The sequence below is a fragment of the Arachis hypogaea genome, chromosome 7 (genome assembly GCF_003086295.3).
Source record: "Arachis hypogaea cultivar Tifrunner chromosome 7, arahy.Tifrunner.gnm2.J5K5, whole genome shotgun sequence".
NCBI classification, from domain to species: Eukaryota; Viridiplantae; Streptophyta; class Magnoliopsida; order Fabales; family Fabaceae; genus Arachis; species Arachis hypogaea.
The window spans coordinates 4592249-4609837 of NC_092042.1; the positions used below are offsets into that span (position 1 = coordinate 4592249).

At 29.0% G+C, this 17589-nt stretch overlaps 1 protein-coding gene across 2 annotated transcripts; it reads left to right on the forward strand.

Annotated features, from left to right (window-relative positions):
- The first annotated feature begins 11808 nt into the window (after nt 1-11808).
- On the forward strand, nt 11809-17003 carry LOC112702114 (protein CLT1, chloroplastic). 2 transcript variants are annotated; one of them, XR_011863598.1, is made up of 10 exons: nt 11809-12766; nt 13315-13460; nt 13691-13728; nt 13996-14111; nt 14346-14445; nt 14537-14572; nt 14820-14870; nt 14981-15109; nt 15726-15851; nt 16321-17003. XR_011863598.1 is itself a non-coding variant. In XM_025753032.3 (10 exons), the coding sequence occupies exons 1-10, from the start codon at nt 12297-12299 to the stop codon at nt 16485-16487; spliced, it is 1374 nt and encodes a 457-aa protein (XP_025608817.1). In that variant the 5' UTR covers nt 11809-12296; the 3' UTR covers nt 16488-17003. The 2 variants fall into 2 exon arrangements, 1 of the variants encoding a protein (XP_025608817.1); XM_025753032.3 differs by having other exon boundaries at nt 14986-15109.
- The last annotated feature ends 586 nt before the right edge of the window (nt 17004-17589 follow it).

The window sequence follows — 17589 nt, forward strand, 5'->3', positions numbered from 1 at the left end:
AAAAAGAAGACAGGCTTTGTTTTTTGAGAACTTACATACTTGCAGTTTTTGCTTTTTTTTGTTGCCTTTTTTTTCTCGAATAAAATAATAAAGGGCTTTTTTTTCTAAAAAAAATATATACAGAATTAGAAGTAGAAGATAATAGAAGAACAAAGGTAACAGTTATTTGAAAGAGAAATTACATGCTCTGTGACGGCTGGTTTACACTACTCTGTTCTGTGCGTCCTTGAGAGGAAGGATCATCACTTCCCAAGTTCACAGCCGGTAGTCTAAACAGATTTCATGTTATTCAGACAAAATAAGATACAGGTATAAAATACACCCAAATGAATGCACAAGATACAACCAACTGAATGGACAATATACACCCAACAAAACAAACGAAATATCCCAACTTAGTAAACAACATACACCCAACTTGATCCACAAAATACACCCAAATGGTTCCACAAAATACATCCAAATCATGATAACAAGATTTTATTAAATAATAAAGCTTCTTACGTTTCAGAGGACACATAGCGACCTTCTGTCGATCGCAGGTCAGCTTGGTTCTCCCTGCGAAACAAGATACAATTATTACCAAACAAAACACACCAAAATCTCAAATACACAGCCCAGCAAGACATATCCCTCTGCAGCAGATTTATCAACGTTTTCCGTTAGCCATTCATCGAGTTCGTCACTTGATATTTCATATCTCTCACTACATTCATAAAATAAGATGTTAACAAAAATAATTACGATGATAGACCGTAATATAGCTTACAAGGTACTGTACCCGTCAAAATATTGATCTTCTTCAGGAGGTGAATCCTCCACAACAACTTTTTTCTTTTTTTGTTGTGTTCTGGGTGGAAAAAAAAAAGAGTACCAATCAGAAATAAACAATTAATTTTATCACAGAATATTATCCAAAGAAGTGCTTACTTTTTTGGTGTTGTTTTTGTTTTTTTCTTTTTCTTCTTCTTCTCCGCAGGTGATGATTCTTCGCTCCTATAAGTTAATAATAGACACTTCAGTTAATACACGAAATCTTTATAATGAAGCCAAAAGAAAGGAGTAATAATTTCAGGACATTACTCATCACTTGGTTCAGATTCAGATTCTGAATCAGAATCTGACTCCTCTTGCCTCTGCTTTCTTTTTCTGGAGTCCATTCTGGAAGGCAAACAATCATCATTTAGAACATACTAAAAATACACCCAAATGAATTCACTAGATACACCCAACTGAATATACAATATTCACCCAACGCAGCAAACGAAACACACCGTACTTAATAAACTACATACACCCAACGTGATCAAACAAAATACACCCAACTCGAAAAAGAAATTACACCCAAGTATGGTACTTACTTTTTCCCCTTTTTGCTGGGGTGTTTTCTTCCTGAATCCTCTGAGTCTTCTTGAGCCTCAGACTCAGAGGTAGAAGTGTCACTGTCAGTAGTTTCTGTCTCCGAAGACGATGTTGGACTCGCCTTCCTTTTTTTGTTTTTTTGATTTCTTGTTTTTTTTCTTTTTTTTTCATTTTTTCTCTTGTCTCTGCCATCTTCACAATCCCCTGAAACATGAGATATTTTAGTTAGCAGCATTCAGGTAAATAAAATACATCCAACTTATTATGTTTACTTACCAAAATTTCCTCTCTTTCTGCAGTCATTCTTTCCACCAACTGCTCCTTAGTCCAGTTGGCAATTCAGGGCTTTGGTGGTCTTTCAGCCCTGTTCTTGCATTTGTTTTTTGAAAGATGAAAGTAGATTATCATCAGGGCAAAGAGGCAGCCATTAATTGCCTTCTTCTTCTTCTCCTGGTAGTCTGTGATGTCCTTGACCATGAAGGTCAAAACATGCCCCCCAGTTTCTCTCCGATATGCCGTCCATCTTAAAAATTGGGGCCAGGTGCACGGGCGATATTTTGTTTATCGTTGTTGGCAAAAGGAACGCCATCTGTATGTAGAGGATGAATATCCTCTTGAACATCAGGCGTTCCTTTTCGTTGCCAACGCCGATTTCCATCATATCATCAGTAAGACTTTTGAGGGTCTTACCCTGGAATCTTCTATAAATTATTTTGTCATCATCAGAAAGTTTCTTATACTCAACTTTCTCAGGAAATAGATCTCCTAGAAAAAGGAAGACAACAAAGTATCCAAGTCGGTTCAAATACACCCAAGCATCAACTTAAATACACCCAAGCAACAACTTAATATACACCTATAATTTTAAGCTAGCTACCTGTTGCATTGATGCCAAGCGCATGACCTATTTTTTTTTTTTTGGTGTTATTTGGAAATAACCATATCCTGTCCTCAGTCTGTTCTCCCCAAGTTTGAAGTTGTTTGCCAGCTCCCTTAAGAGTTGGTGATCCACCCTTAGTGGTGGGATGTGCATCAACCCACCGAATCCGAGATCCCTCACAATTGCCTTCTTCTCCTCAGTCATGTTTCTGAACTTATCACTCAGGAGATGTGTGGCACACTTAAGGTCTTTTGTTTGGTTTCTTGCTGCCATTTTCTCTGAAACGAAAAATACACCCAAAGATATCAGTAAGATACACCCATATATATGAGTCAGATACATCCATTAATAACAATAAGATACACCCATTGATAACAGTAAGATACACCCATATATGAGTCAGATACACCCAAAGATATCAGCAAGATACACCCATTAATAACAGTTAGATACACCCATAGATATTATTCAGATACATCCATATAGATATTAGTCAGATATCACTCAACCATGCTTCAATATTAAGCCACATTACAAGGTTAAGCAGTATACACCCCCCAATCTACGGAATAAATCCCCAAAAATCAACAACAATAGCAGGAGAATTTAGAACAACAACGTAGAACGACGTAGAACTTAGAAAAACGATGTAGAACTTAGAACAGTGTAACAAAAAAGCAAGAATAATAGTAAACCCTAGAAGAACGACGTAGAAGAAAAGTAAAATATACAGGAATCTTAATGAACTTACGTTGAGTATTGTTGCTTTGTTTTCTCTTCAGATTCTTCACGGAGAGTTTGATGGTGTTTTGATGGAGGTTTCGAACAACGATTTATATATTTTGAACTTTGATTTTCGCTCGAAAATGGGAGGGTTTCCTTGTTTTCAAAGCGCTTTGAGAAGTGGAAGAAGTGGAAGAAGTGGAAGAGTCTGCCATACGTAACCCTTTGAGTGTTGAGCGCGTGATTTTGACGTGCCATGTTATCTCTCTTCATGCGCGTGAGTTCTATTTGGGCTGGACCAACTTGTAAGCTTGTAAACTTGTATGTGTAGCAGGCCCGAAAGTGAAATATTTTTTATTTTATTGGATCAATAGTAGAATTTATTGTTCACATTATTTAAAAGAGTCATTGACTATCTAATAAAATCATTCTAATTTTACACGAACCTAATTTAATTCTTAATATTAAGCATGTGTTTGACTTAAGTTTGTAGTATCAAATTTACCGTTTACTTTTTTTTTAAAAGTTTTATTTTTTAATTTGATTATTTTTCTTTTCTAAATGCAAACGTAATTTTACACTCATCTTTTTTATCTGATACATTAAATTAGAAGTAAAGCGTAGAGTTTAGCAAACATAGGTTAAAGTTATCAATTAAAAAAATATTAAAAATATAAACTTTAATTTCTAATATATTTATTTTATATTATCAATATAAAAAATTTAAAAATTTGTATTAGTAATAATCTTAAGATATATATATAAACTAAATCCTAACGCCTAAAGTAGAAAGAATAATTATTTTGAAAAGAAAAAATATATGAAAAAGTATTTCTAGTTTTTCTTGTTGGTAAATAGTCAATCAGAAAATATGGAAGAATTCTCTTTATAAAAATCACGCACCCATATAAATATACGGTTGGTCAAGTGGTGACAAAATTAGTATGACTCGATGTTGGGTTTAAATCTTATAATAAATAAAAAGAATTAAAAAAAAGGGCTCTTTTGGCCTTAGGGGGTAACAAGCAAGTTGAATAATAATAATAATTAAAAAACTTGAATCTGTTAATTTCCTCAATTTCCTGCATAAAGATACCCAAATCTAAAGCTTGAATCTTACGAAAATGATCAACTTGAATCAACAAACTCCGAAGAACTGGGTTGAGAACTATGTTATGAGCTTTCATCGTGTCCCTCATTCCATATGCCGGAAGCTTGGCAATTAAATAAGCCTGTAGTAGAACTTCATATTGCCTCCAACTAAACTTGTAGTCCACTTCTTTCATTTTCTGCCAAATCATTTCTGTAATATGGATATCACCTCTATTAGCATACTTCTCCATAATAACAGTATAATTGATAAAAGGTTTCTCTTGGTTCAGCAAGACTGCCTTCTCAGCTTCCCCTGCTTTGATATGAAGTTTAACTAGGTCGTCCCATATCAATGGGTCTATTCGGATTCCACTATCTGCCATTAGCATAACGATATAGTTACCCTTTTTTACCATCATATTATTTGCATAAATTTTCAGCATAAGTGAGTAGCTTTTGGGATGAAGAAGCCATCTTTTTGACATAAACTCAAAAGCTTCGTCAATTTTATTCAATTCGGCAAGATACTCAATTTCAGCCCGATACACTTCCCTTTGAGAGCAAACTTGACAAAGCTTCCAAATTCTTCTCACTTCATCTATATCACCCAATTTTGCATACCATAGACAAAAGTACCTACCAACTTGAGGATTCTTTTTTAGGTCTTCCCCTTCAATTTTCTTTAATAAATCTTTGACATCTTCTTTCAACCCAACGGTTATAAAGTGTTTAACTAAAACTGTCCTTTTTTCTGCCTGAGCACCACAAATTGATAATAAAACTTCAGCATTTAGAAGGTTCTGGTTCTGAATAACCCTCAAAGTACATTTCTAATTCATGTAGCTCATGATCAGATAATAAAATTTTTGCGGGAAAATTCCCGCTGCTAATGAGTTTTGTTTAGAATTTGAAATCAAAACATTTGGGCATTTGGTTGATCAACGGAAGGCAATCCGTGTGATGGTGCTATCAGCCAATCGAATGCTACGATTATCCATTGTATTTGAAAAATTAGAATTTCAGAATTAGGGATACACAAAACTTAAATTACCTGAAAAACCTCTGTGCAAAACAATACTTCTTCATCAATCTTTTTAGGCTCTATTGTTAGAAATGGATCCTCTCCAGTTTTTTTAACACTTAAAAAAATACAGTATGATCTCTCACTTTTAATTTTATAAATAGAATTAAAAATAAATATATAAAAAAATAATAAAAAATTAAATTTAATACTAAACACCATCTAATTTTTTTTACCGGAAAAGATCCACTCTCTTCCATTCACGCTAGTTTCAACATCATAACATGAAGAGGAAAAGAACAAAACTACATAGCCAGTTGTCACTCTCTTAAAAACCATCTAACAGTACTAAATAACATGTAAATTTACTGTTCTAATTAACCATTATATATTAATAAATTAAAAATAATATTTATATACTAAAATCAATTACAAATTATTTGTGTACTAATTTATTTTTAATGTATATTTATAACTAACATGTATTTTATACTAGTAAGTAGTGAATAATAACTAATTTTAGTCACTAATTTTAGTATACACGTAATATAACTCATATTAAATAAATATTTATGTTGCATGTAAAATTAGATTCCACGCACAATAACTTCATTCAATATAATTTTTTTAAAATAAATATCAAAATAATTCTTACAAATTTTGAATTAATTGTTTTAATTTTAATAAATCTTTATTTAGTTTTCAAATTTTATTTCCGTCAAATTTAAGCAACTGAACATCTGAACTTACACACCTAAATACTGAGGAAGCTTTACGATGAAATGCTTTATTAGTCTATTTATTTTTTATTTTATTTTATTTTTATTCATGGTATTCTTTAATTTAATAGGTTAAGAATTAATCAGTCAAAAAATTAAGCTTTATGTAAGAGTCTATCACTAGTCAATTAATTGTTATACACATAGGATAAGATTCAAACGTTTATTTATTTATTTATTTTTGGTTTACATTTATTTATTTATTTTGACAGGATTTATTGGTTGCTTATCCTTTTTCTTCTTGATTTTGGGCTTGATTTATAATTTTGGGCTCCTTTGCTCTATTACATTCAACAAAAACTTGCATGATCTTGTTTTCTCTAATACCAAAAAAAAAAAAATTAAAATTGTCCTTTTCTCGTAAGTTTTATGGGTATAACCAACATACTACGTTGTATAAGAGGTTATTGTATGAGCACAATTGCACAAGTTTAATCAAATTAGTGGAACTCATAAGCATATTTTTTAAATAATTATTTTGGATAACTTCTCCTTGAAATTTTGGTATGATCTTTTATTTTCTTATTTATGTGTGGTGTGGGCTAAACTATATGAAAAATATTGATATCAGAATAAACACAAATATTCTGAAAAATGATTTTTGTATTTTCTTAGGAAATATCTATTTGTATATTTATAGACATAAATTCTTGCTTTTATATTTTCTTTTTTATCTTTTGAATTTTTCTTGATAAACGCATGGAAACTTTAACTTAAAAAAATACGGAAAATTGACATTTTTAAAAAAGAAAACTTTGTCATATGTAAATTATGATGTACATATAATGTATGACTCTTTGCCTTATCCAAACACCATTGAATATAGCAATTTTCTTATACTAGGATCACTCAAAATATGGATTTTATATTTAGATATATTGATAAATAAAAGGTTGTCAATATCTTTCAATACTTCAATAATTGCAATGCAATGCGTACAATATTCTCTTGTCATTAAGGTAAGATTTTGGAAATTAATGGATCACGGAGAAAGAAAATTTTTCACAATTTTTTTTTTTTTAATAGAGAAGGATCATCACCACTAATTCAAGGCGTGAGATATTAGAATTGAATACGAATAAAAATAAGCTGATGGTAGACATTAAATTTGGAAGAACAATATAATATATATATATGTATATATTTAATTTGATGCATAAGAATGTAAAAAATTTTCTACGAATATCTAATTAAATTTATATGTTTAGATAATATTTTAAATAATAAATTTTAATACGGTTATTTATTTATATAAAATTCTTTTATATTAATAAACAATAATAATAACAAAATTTTATTCTATTAAATTAAATAGAGTTGATTATATAAATTAAATAATACTATTAAATTTTATCATGTATTGTCTTTAGGCGAAAACAAAATTCATATAATATATATTATATTTATTTTTCATTTTTTACTTCCAAAAAATAATTGCGTGTAGAATCCGATGGCACTTGTCAATTTGAAATTTTCCTATCTTCTCTTAATATAATTTGTAACAAATCCATGGTAAGCATAAGAGATATACTGATCAAATATATTAAAAATATTTATCAGAATTTTTATATTAATTAAATATCGACTAAAATTATTAAAATTACTTACTCAAAATTTTCTGTTAGTCAATAAAATAGTAATATTTTAATTTAAATTTAACTATTTTTTTGTAAATTTATTGATGTATTTTATTATAAAGCATATAAATATTATTTTATAATAACAAACATTAAAATAAAAGACATCAAATTTATCTTTGCTAGTTGTGGTCAACAACATCGGTCCCATCAAATCTGTATCCGTGGTTGGTTGACTATGGCAAGGATAACTTATATTAAGCTAAGATATAATTTGTGTTCATAAAATTTTTAAAAACTATTTTTTGTGTTTAATTTAATTATTCATATTACAAATTAAATTAAATACTAAAAATATTACATCAAAAATGTATAGAAGAAAATTAGAAAAATATATTTTACTCTTACATAAAAATATAAACTAATAACTATTAAATAATACTTAAATTTTTATATATTTGGTAGTAACTATAGTTACAAAAAATTTTGACATTACTTAAAAAATATAACAAAACTTAAGATGACTTCTTATTACTGTTTTAACTGATGAATGACTAAAATACTAGCAAATATTTTTTTTCTTCTATATATTGAAGTGCCTTCTAAAAATAATTAAACCCTACAGTAATTACAATAATTATGATATCTTAAAAATATTATTAAAATTAAAATAATATTTTTATTATTAAATAATATATTTCAAAAAATATTATTAAAATATAAAAAAATTCATTTTAATTTTTATAATATTTATATAATCACTGTGACTATTATAGACATACTGGAACTCACCACATATAATTTAAGAGCATACCACAAAGAGGGGTTGTGGTAGTTGATTCCAATTTTTCATTCTGTGTTTGTTTTATTCCCCATTTTTTAAAATCTTTTAATGACAAGTTGAAGCAATAAGGATGCGGATATGTCATGTGTTGTGTATAAAGGAGAATGATATAAACTTTTGAGAGAGCAAAAAATGAAGCTGCTTAAAAGTGCTAAAGCCCAAAGATCATAATCAAGTGTGTGTGGACCAGTTGAACAACCACAGTACCACACCATGTGATAAAAAAAAATAAAAAAAATAAAAAAATAAAAAATAAATCAGATTAACGAGATTTAAAAAACTATAAATTACATTGTGGTTTCATAGCCCCTGTGGAATTTTTATAACCATGTCAAGTGGATATTAAAATTAGTTATTAAAATTAATTATTAGTATAAAATATATATTAAAAATGAGTTATATATATTTATAAATTAAAATTTTATTTAAAAATTTATTATTGACCAATAATTTATTATATGTATAAGGTGAGATTTAAATTTTTAATACTTATTTAAGTAGACTAATAAATTAATTATTAGAACAATTTAATTTAATTCATGATAATGATTAATTTTAATAACTAATTTTAGTATATAAATAATATTATTTTTAGAATAATTCTCCACATTTAAGCAATTTTTCATCTAAATTCATTCAAGTGATTTGAGTAATGTGTTTCTTTTTCCGTTTATGTCCTTTCTTCTTCTTATCCTCTTTCTCTTTCTCCTCTTCTTCTTCCTTTTTTTTTTATTTTTCAATTTCCTTACCGTCTTTACTAACAACACCTCTTTCTCCTTTTCCTCCTTCTCTTATTGGAATTTCATCTCCTCTTTCTTTTTTATCATTCTTTTTCATCATCATCATCATAATTATCATCGTTATCGTCATTGCATTTTTCTAATATGTATAATAAAAAATATTTGGTTCATTTGGTATTATACAATGATTTCATTTTCATCATATTTTTTGTTCATTTGAGACACAGGTGTTTCTGAATTCAAATTTATATAATAGACCATTTTTTGTTTATTTGATATTTATATAATGGTTTCGCTTTAATAATATTTTTGGTTCATTCAATCACCACATAGAATTAGAATCAATAAAGATGTTAGTAGAATATTAGTATTGTTAGTGATGACGATAATGATGATGGAAAAGGAAGAAGAAAAGGAACGAAGGGGGAAATCAAAGAATTTCAAATAAAAAAGAAATAGGATGAGAAAGAGAAAGAGGAGGAGAGATGAATGTGGTGGTATGGTAGTGGTGGTGATGATGACCATAATAAAAAAATTAAAGAGATAAAAGAAGGGAAAAAATGGATAAAAAAGTAGAAAGAAAAAGAAAACTAAATCTCGCAACGTAAATTAAATAATTTAATTGTTTGATTGTATAAATTGCTTGAATATGCACTAGAACTCATGTTTTTAATAACAATATTAAGCTTATATTTATTAAACTAAATCTAGTGTGATTGAGATATTTGATGTAATATATACTATATCTTAACTAATATTTAATTTGTGTATAACTATTTTAACTATTAGTGGCATGGCAGCCATTAAAATATTTCAACTCTATGCAAATAATTTGTGAGTTGCATGATGACCATTCCTTTGGAATCATTGCATGTGACTCAAGCTTTATGAGTTGGAAATAAATTAATAAGGGTTTCGTGCACTTTTGGAGGAAAACCTGAGGTGAACCAACAAGAAGTCAATTTCAATTTGGAATTCTTTTGTTCTTGGAATATTCTATTAAACTTGATCATATCCTTAATAAAATAATTGACTGAGTGCCCTTTTTCACAATAGAATATAGAATAATAAGCAGTGTTATCAAACACGACTTGTTATATGTGCAGGTAAGGAATTTGAATTACTACACACCTTACACTGATTTGAATCTTGATATTTCAATTATTGTATTATTATGGTCTTTTAAATTAAGATAAAATATATTTTTTATTAAAATTTATCAAAAAATTTTAAAAATAATTTTTAATTTTATTTTTAAAATTTTTATTTGTATTAAATATATTCTTAGCATCTGAATTTTTTTAAAAAAAACTAATACAATAATAATACATGGCAATTATATCTGATTTACTTATATTAACAGTTATTTTTAAAATTTATTATTAAATTGATTCTAATTTTTTTTAAAAATAGATACCAAAAATATATTTAATACAATTCAAAAATCTTTACAAAATAAAATCTAAAATTATTTTTAAAATTTTTAACTAACTTCAAAAATAAAAAAATATACTTTATCCGTCAAACTAATATCTGAGCATTATTATAATGCTCTTTCTATCTTTTGCTAACAATGACTTAAAGAAATAGAATAATGAGTTAGCACTCTAATACTATAGTAGATACTGTAACGATTATATGATATGAATAAGCTTTAAATTGTCATATTAAATAGTTATTGTAGACTTGTAGTATTCAACATAGCATTAGAATACCTGTTTTTTTTTTTTTTAAATTTTATTTGCTGATTTATTGTCGAAAAAAAAGTCAAAAGACCACTACTGTAATATTCAAAGTTCAATTTAAAAAATAATAGTAATGCAATTAGAATCTCAATTATCAAATTAATGCAAAACGTGAATAAGAAAGACATTTGATAATTTAGTGGAATTTGAATACAAAATATAATTACAATAACTCGTATTAAATTAAGGCATGTAGCACATTAACTGAATCTAAGATTGTTTGTATATGATAAATTTCATGAAACATATATATATATATAGAACAAATAAATAAGAAGATTTATTTCCAAAACAGAATAGACAAGAAGAAATAGAAGTTGATAATTATGTGTGTGTGTGTGTGTGGTTGATAATTTAACACAAAAATAATATACAAAGATGTGAACAAATTTGATGTCCAAATATAAGTGGCTACTTAGTGTATGTATTTATGCAAACATAATAGCTAATACCAAAATAGATTATGATAAATATGGTAGTTAATTATATATGTCAAATTATTTAATATTTTTTATTAAATTCAATAAAAAATTCAATTTTTTAATTAATATTAGTTAGTTAATTTTTTATTATTAATTTTAAATGTTAAAATTTTAAATTGAAATCTTAAAATTTTTAAGAAAGAATTTTATAGTAACACTTGACTAATATTAATTTTTGAAAAATTAGTTTTAAAAAATTAAATAAATAAGTCCCTTATTTTTAACTTAAAGACAAATAAAATCTTAATTAATTAAAAATATAAAAATATGTTTTATCTTTTAAAAGTACGAGATATTTAAATTTTTTCGTTCAATATATAAAAACAAATATGTTTCTTAAAAAAATTCAAATATTTCGAATTTAGAAAATTAAAAATATTTTTATATTTTTAATTAATTAATAATTTATTTATTTTTAAATTAAAAATTTAAAAACTTATGTATTGTTTTCTTGTTATATACTTTTTTTTATTATTACTTTTTTAATAAAATATCCAAAAATAATTAATAGCTAATTAATCACGAATTTAAATATTATTTAAAAATATGGCCAATAGAATTTTGTATAACCCAAATTTGTTTTTAAGTTTAGAAATGTTAGTCACATACTCACATGGAAATATGGAATATAACCAATTTTTTTTCCCCAAAATTAAATTGAAGCCAATGCTTTCACACTCATACATTAACATTACATAGACATGAATAAATCAGTTTCGATTGATGTAATGATTAATTCACTAATTTATTTGAGTAAATATAAAAGATTTAAATTTTATTTTGTATATATAATAATTTATTAACCATTCACAAACTTTTAAATTGAAATCTAATTCGCCATGGATTAGTTTCGTAGGCCAAAGAAAAAAAAAAAACATTACGTAGCGCATTCAATCATTGATCATTGATCTCACAACATTAACCTTATTTATATAAATTCATAACAATGCTTCCTTATAATTAATTCATTCATTCATTCATTCCATCATTTTCATTCTCTTTTCTCCTATTTAATTTCTTTAACAAATCCTTCAAAATTAACCGCCAAATTATGGAGCCATTTTGCCGCCGATTGTCTGGCGGCGGCGCCACCACCTCCGCCGCTGGAATTCAGCTTCCGCGGCCGAGGCAGGAGCCTGGAATTACCGCAGTACGCTACAAGTACAATTACGATCCTCTCCGGAAGCGGAGGTCGATCACGTTGAGATTTCCAATGCGGTTGGTGGCGGCGGCGTCGGAGGTGAGGTCCACGCGCCGAGGTGGCGCATGGGAGAGATCCGAAGAGGTAGCGGGAAGAGAGAAGGCAGCGGGTCCGTGTTCGTATGCCGTGGAGGATGATACGGCGGTGGCAGCAGCAGCTGCTACATCAAGGGTGGGCTTAGGGCGGGGAACGGCGGTGGAAGTGGCGGTGGCGGTGGCGGCGACGGTGGTAACCGGAGTGGGGAACAGGGTGCTGTATAAGCTGGCGTTGGTTCCTCTGAAACAGTACCCTTTCTTCTTAGCTCAGCTTGCCACCTTTGGGTAACTTTCACTTTTTCCAAACTCATAACTAACTAACTACATTAACGGAAAAATTCAGGTGCAATCTACGTCACGTTAATTTGATAACTGAGAATTGTTAAATAATTTGACTAAATTTTCATCTAATTCTCAACTATTGCATCTGAGTTAGCATAAATACTAAATTGTCTCTTAACAAATAAATTTTACTAATTTGTACGTGCAAATTCTAAAAAATGTAATATAAATTGTATTGATTTATGTGTGCAAATATATGTGAAAATTATATATTCTTTGTGTATAAAATCCTTATAAATATAGGTGTAAATTATTACTGATTAAGTATTGGTAAAAAATAATAATAATATTTACTGGTTATGAAGTATTATTCTTTGTAACTGTGTTGTTTCATATACTTTTGATAAATATTTAGTAATTTAATATGTATTTTATAGAAGTGATTGATTTGATAGCTTATTTTTTATGAAAGCGTAATAATATGGTTAAATCTTATTTCATTTCATATGAATCATGAAAAATAAAAAATGTGTTAATTGTTATAATTTCAGATATGTAATAGTGTATTTTAGCATAATGTATATCCGGCAACATGCTGGTATTGTTACTGAAGAGATGCTGAGTATGCCAAAAGCCCCTTATGTTCTCATTGGTATTTTAGAGGCTCTTGCTGCTGCCACTGGCATGGCTGCGGCCGGTAATTTTCTACTTTCTATCCTTGGTGATAATTGAATGGATATTGTCACTTTTATTTTGATAATAATGCTATTCTTATAGTTTTCCGTATTATGCAAAAATGTAATATAAAAAATATATATAAGGCATGAAGTGACATTATAAAAAAGTGGCAATATCCTCACTCCCATAATAAACAATCATCTTTCTGAATTTTATTTGCTAACTTGTGGTGTTTGTTTCTTGCACCAGCAATTCTCTCCGGAGCATCAATTCCAATTTTGTCTCAGGTAACTCACTTATCTACTCTGTTTTCCACAATGAGGTCCTTTTGGTCTAAAATGGACTCATATATTCCACAAAGTGGTATAATCCTTTGTCATTTATTTTTTGTTAAGAGTGGTATAATCCTTTCTAAAAATGGATAGGAGTTGAGTTGAGTATTTACTCGAATTAAAATTGGGTGCTTAAGTACCAACTAAGTCTCTGTTAAGTTCATATCTATATACATGCTGCATAGGTTTCAGTTTGCTAATTTGGCCTATATTTTGTTGCAGAGTTTTCTTGTGTGGCAAATTCTTCTGTCAATTATTTTTCTTGGGAGAAGATATAAACTCAACCAACTATTTGGATGCTTTCTTGTAACCATTGGCGTAATTGTTACTGTAGCAAGGTTAGTGTGTGTTAAGTTTAGGAGGCCACATGTTAATGGAAAAGTGACAGTAAAAAAGAAACAAAAGGGAGCAACTTCTAAAACAAATTCTAAGTAGCACTCTTACAAGTGAATTGACTATGAATATAGCTGATTATGACATTATAATTACATATGTTTGGCACAAACTAAACTGTCTAAAGCCTTGTGTTTCTATGCATATGTTTTTTATTTTTTATTTTTTTACTGCTGTAGTGGATCAAGTGCTGGGAATTCATTAAAAGAAGGTGGTGTATTTTGGAGCCTTCTGATGATAGTTTCATTCTTTCTCCAAGCAGCTGATACAGTTCTCAAGGTTATTGTCATTTATGATGTTTATCTCCTTTTCCTTGGTTTCAAATTATTAATTTCTCTATCTTAATGCTTGGAATTTTCATACTTTGTAGGAAATTATCTTTCTGGATGCAAACCGAAAACTGAAGGTTTGTATATTTTTATGAAAAATGTTGTTTACTTGTAGTCAAAATTTCATTTCAGTTTTTATCTTAAACAATATATATTAATTTGTTCTAATACTCTGAAACTTGCAATCCGTAAGATGCATGTTTTGCTAAACCGTTCAATTTACTTATTTATAACTGTCATTTTTCTTTTTTCTACATTTGTTCCCCCTCTGAAAGGTAAATATACTAATCAGCATTATCTAACATTATCTGAATTCTGAAACAGTGTGGCTCTGTGGACCTATTTGTTGTAAACTCATATGGATCTGCTTTTCAAGTAAGCACTCTGAAGTTTTCTTAGAAATTGTTTTCAGCTTTTCATTTGCAATAAAAGTGCATACAGCGCAAATATAAAATGGATGGCTAAATGCATGAAAATGTGTTTAGTGTAGGCACTATTCATATGCCTTCTCCTCCCCTTCCTTTCAAAACTATGGGGCATACCCTTCAGTCAACTACCAACCTACCTTAAAGATGGTGCAGCCTGCTTCTTGAATATTGGTACATTATCCAGTGGTAAGCTCTACATTATTTTCTATCCATAGTTCATGATTTCAGTTTGGCTTTGTGATTGTTCTAGTATAGAAAATACAGAAATATTTAGAGATATAAACTTGTTCGGAGAGTTGACAAAAGATATTTCTAGTAGATTTTCTTCATCTCTATTGTTTCGATGCCTCTGTATTTGTGCCATGAAACAATTACCAAACATGGATTATGAGTTAGTTTGGTGTCCACTTGTATCATGGGATGAACTTTTCAATGATAAGCTCTATATGGAAAAAAGAATACCAATATTTGAACCTTAGATGGGATATGTGCCAATTCACATATCCGTCACCGTTAGATGAGATATGAACCTTACTGTCTACACTCAATTCAATGGTGAATGATATGTGAGTCAGCATGTGTCGCACACATCATATTTATAAACAACACAATGCGAAAAGCAAATGCGTGTTGGCACTTGCAAGAGGTAGACTTTAAAAAGGTTATACGACATTACTAGCTTCTGTAAGATTTCAAGAATTGCAATTGTCACTTCAAAGGGAGGGCTAAGTCTAAAATCTTTAAAACTTTAGCTCTTATCTTTGGTAATTCTTGAGATAACGAAGGCCTTTTCTGGTTCCAGGATGTGATGGTGCCCCTCTGCTACCTATGCTGTTTATTATTGTTAACATGGGATTCAATATTGCATTGCTTCATCTCCTCAAGATCTCTTCAGCTGTTGTATCTTGTCTGGCTTCCACATTTTCAGGTCTGTCATTTGTTTCCATCAACTATATATAGCTTCATTCATGTCTCGATTGAAATCATTTCTTTCCTTAGTGTGTGACTCTGCCTCATAATCAAATATATAAAGGGAGAGAAATTCTTAAATAAACTTTTCATAGTGAGAAATTATTAGATGACCATGAAATGAACACTAAGCCAAAAATTGAATTGTGCTTGTATCAAATAATGGAATAAGTATTTCATCATTGAGTTTGTTATGAAGTTATACTTTTATCTAAAATGTCACTTTGTTATTACATAGAGCATAATCCACCTGCTATTTCATGAACATCTAATAATTTTATTCATAGTTTAACACTAATGTACTAAACTATGAATAAAAGAAAGGAAACCATTACCAATTTATATGAACTAATCATGCAAGGTAATGTGGGAGTTATGAGATATACATAACATAACTCATGCAATTTGCAATTTGTGTTGTGTGGCAGTTCCAATATCCATCTATGTGTTCACTCTGCCATTGCCATACCTTGGGGTTGGATCATCTCTTCCAACAGGCTTTGTAGCTGGGGCCATCATTCTAGTTTTGGGGTTACTTTTTTATGCATGGACCCCTTCAAATGCTTCCTCACCGAATGATGTGTGTTGCAATTAGTTGACATTTCATTGAAGATGGTACACTACTACAAGAAACAATTCATGATCCAATTTGTTCCATGATGGATATAAGAAGAAGAAAGCAAAATATTGTTGTTGTTATATTAATTTTAGTTTCAATTTTTAGTGAATTGCAAATTTGCATTTTTTGATGAGCTAGGCTCAAAGGGGTATAAAGAAAGAAGAGATAGAAGATGTCTCAAGTTGAATATTTTGTGTAAGGTAGGAAAACAGGATTGAAGAATAAGATTTTTTGCCATGGAGAAAAGGGGGCCAAGACTAAGATATTGAAGTGCTACAAAGAGTTCCAAGATCTTGTTCTTTTACAAAGTATGGCATAGTCTAATTTATCTAGCAGCCAATCTCATTTCAGTGTGATAAGATTTTGTTGTAGTGTCTAGTGTGTGGAATGGCACACTGAACACTAAATAGGGATAGACGTGAACTTATGGAAATTTTCCAATTGGGTCCTTTAATAGTTTAATAAATTGAGTTGATAAGTTTATGAGCCAAACTGAAATGTTGTCTTGTTTGGACTTTTAACTAATAATACACGTCATGATATCACATGAGGCTAATTTTTTTATACGAAAAAATATTTTGTATGCGAAAAATTAATACGTAAAATGCATGTTAAACACATGTCATCATTCTGCCAATATATAAAATGTGTATTAGACATTTGTCAATATTTTAGCCAATATACAAGATACTATTGACACCATTTTTTACACATTTATATTACTATAATACATTTTAAATATTAATATTTAACTAAAATACCATCTTCATCTCTATATTAAAAATAATTTTTGATATCAGGCACCATACTACACCACAATAGAAAAATACCCTATTAAAAATATGTGTTAATGTGTCAAACTATATCATGTGTTAAAATATGTGTAAAAAATAATAAAACTATGCATTTATGCAATATTCTTGGAGTTTGTCCAACTTTTCAAATCAATTTTTTAAAGAATATATAAGAATTTATACAAGTGTTACTTACAAAGAGACATATATAAAGAAAAATTCAATCATTTTATTGCTGTTTTCTTGTTCACAGCTAGCTTCTAAATTTTACCTAAATCAACCAA

Bases quoted from the DNA above. Each gene is read 5' to 3' on its own strand.
- LOC112702114 (XM_025753032.3), top strand. From the start codon at position 12,297: ATGGAGCCATTTTGCCGCCGATTGTCTGGCGGCGGCGCCACCACCTCC. The intron at 12,767-13,314 runs GTAACTTTCACT...TTATAATTTCAG, and splicing joins GCTCAGCTTGCCACCTTTGG to ATATGTAATAGTGTATTTTA. The intron at 14,112-14,345 runs GTTAGTGTGTGT...TTACTGCTGTAG, and splicing joins GTAATTGTTACTGTAGCAAG to TGGATCAAGTGCTGGGAATT.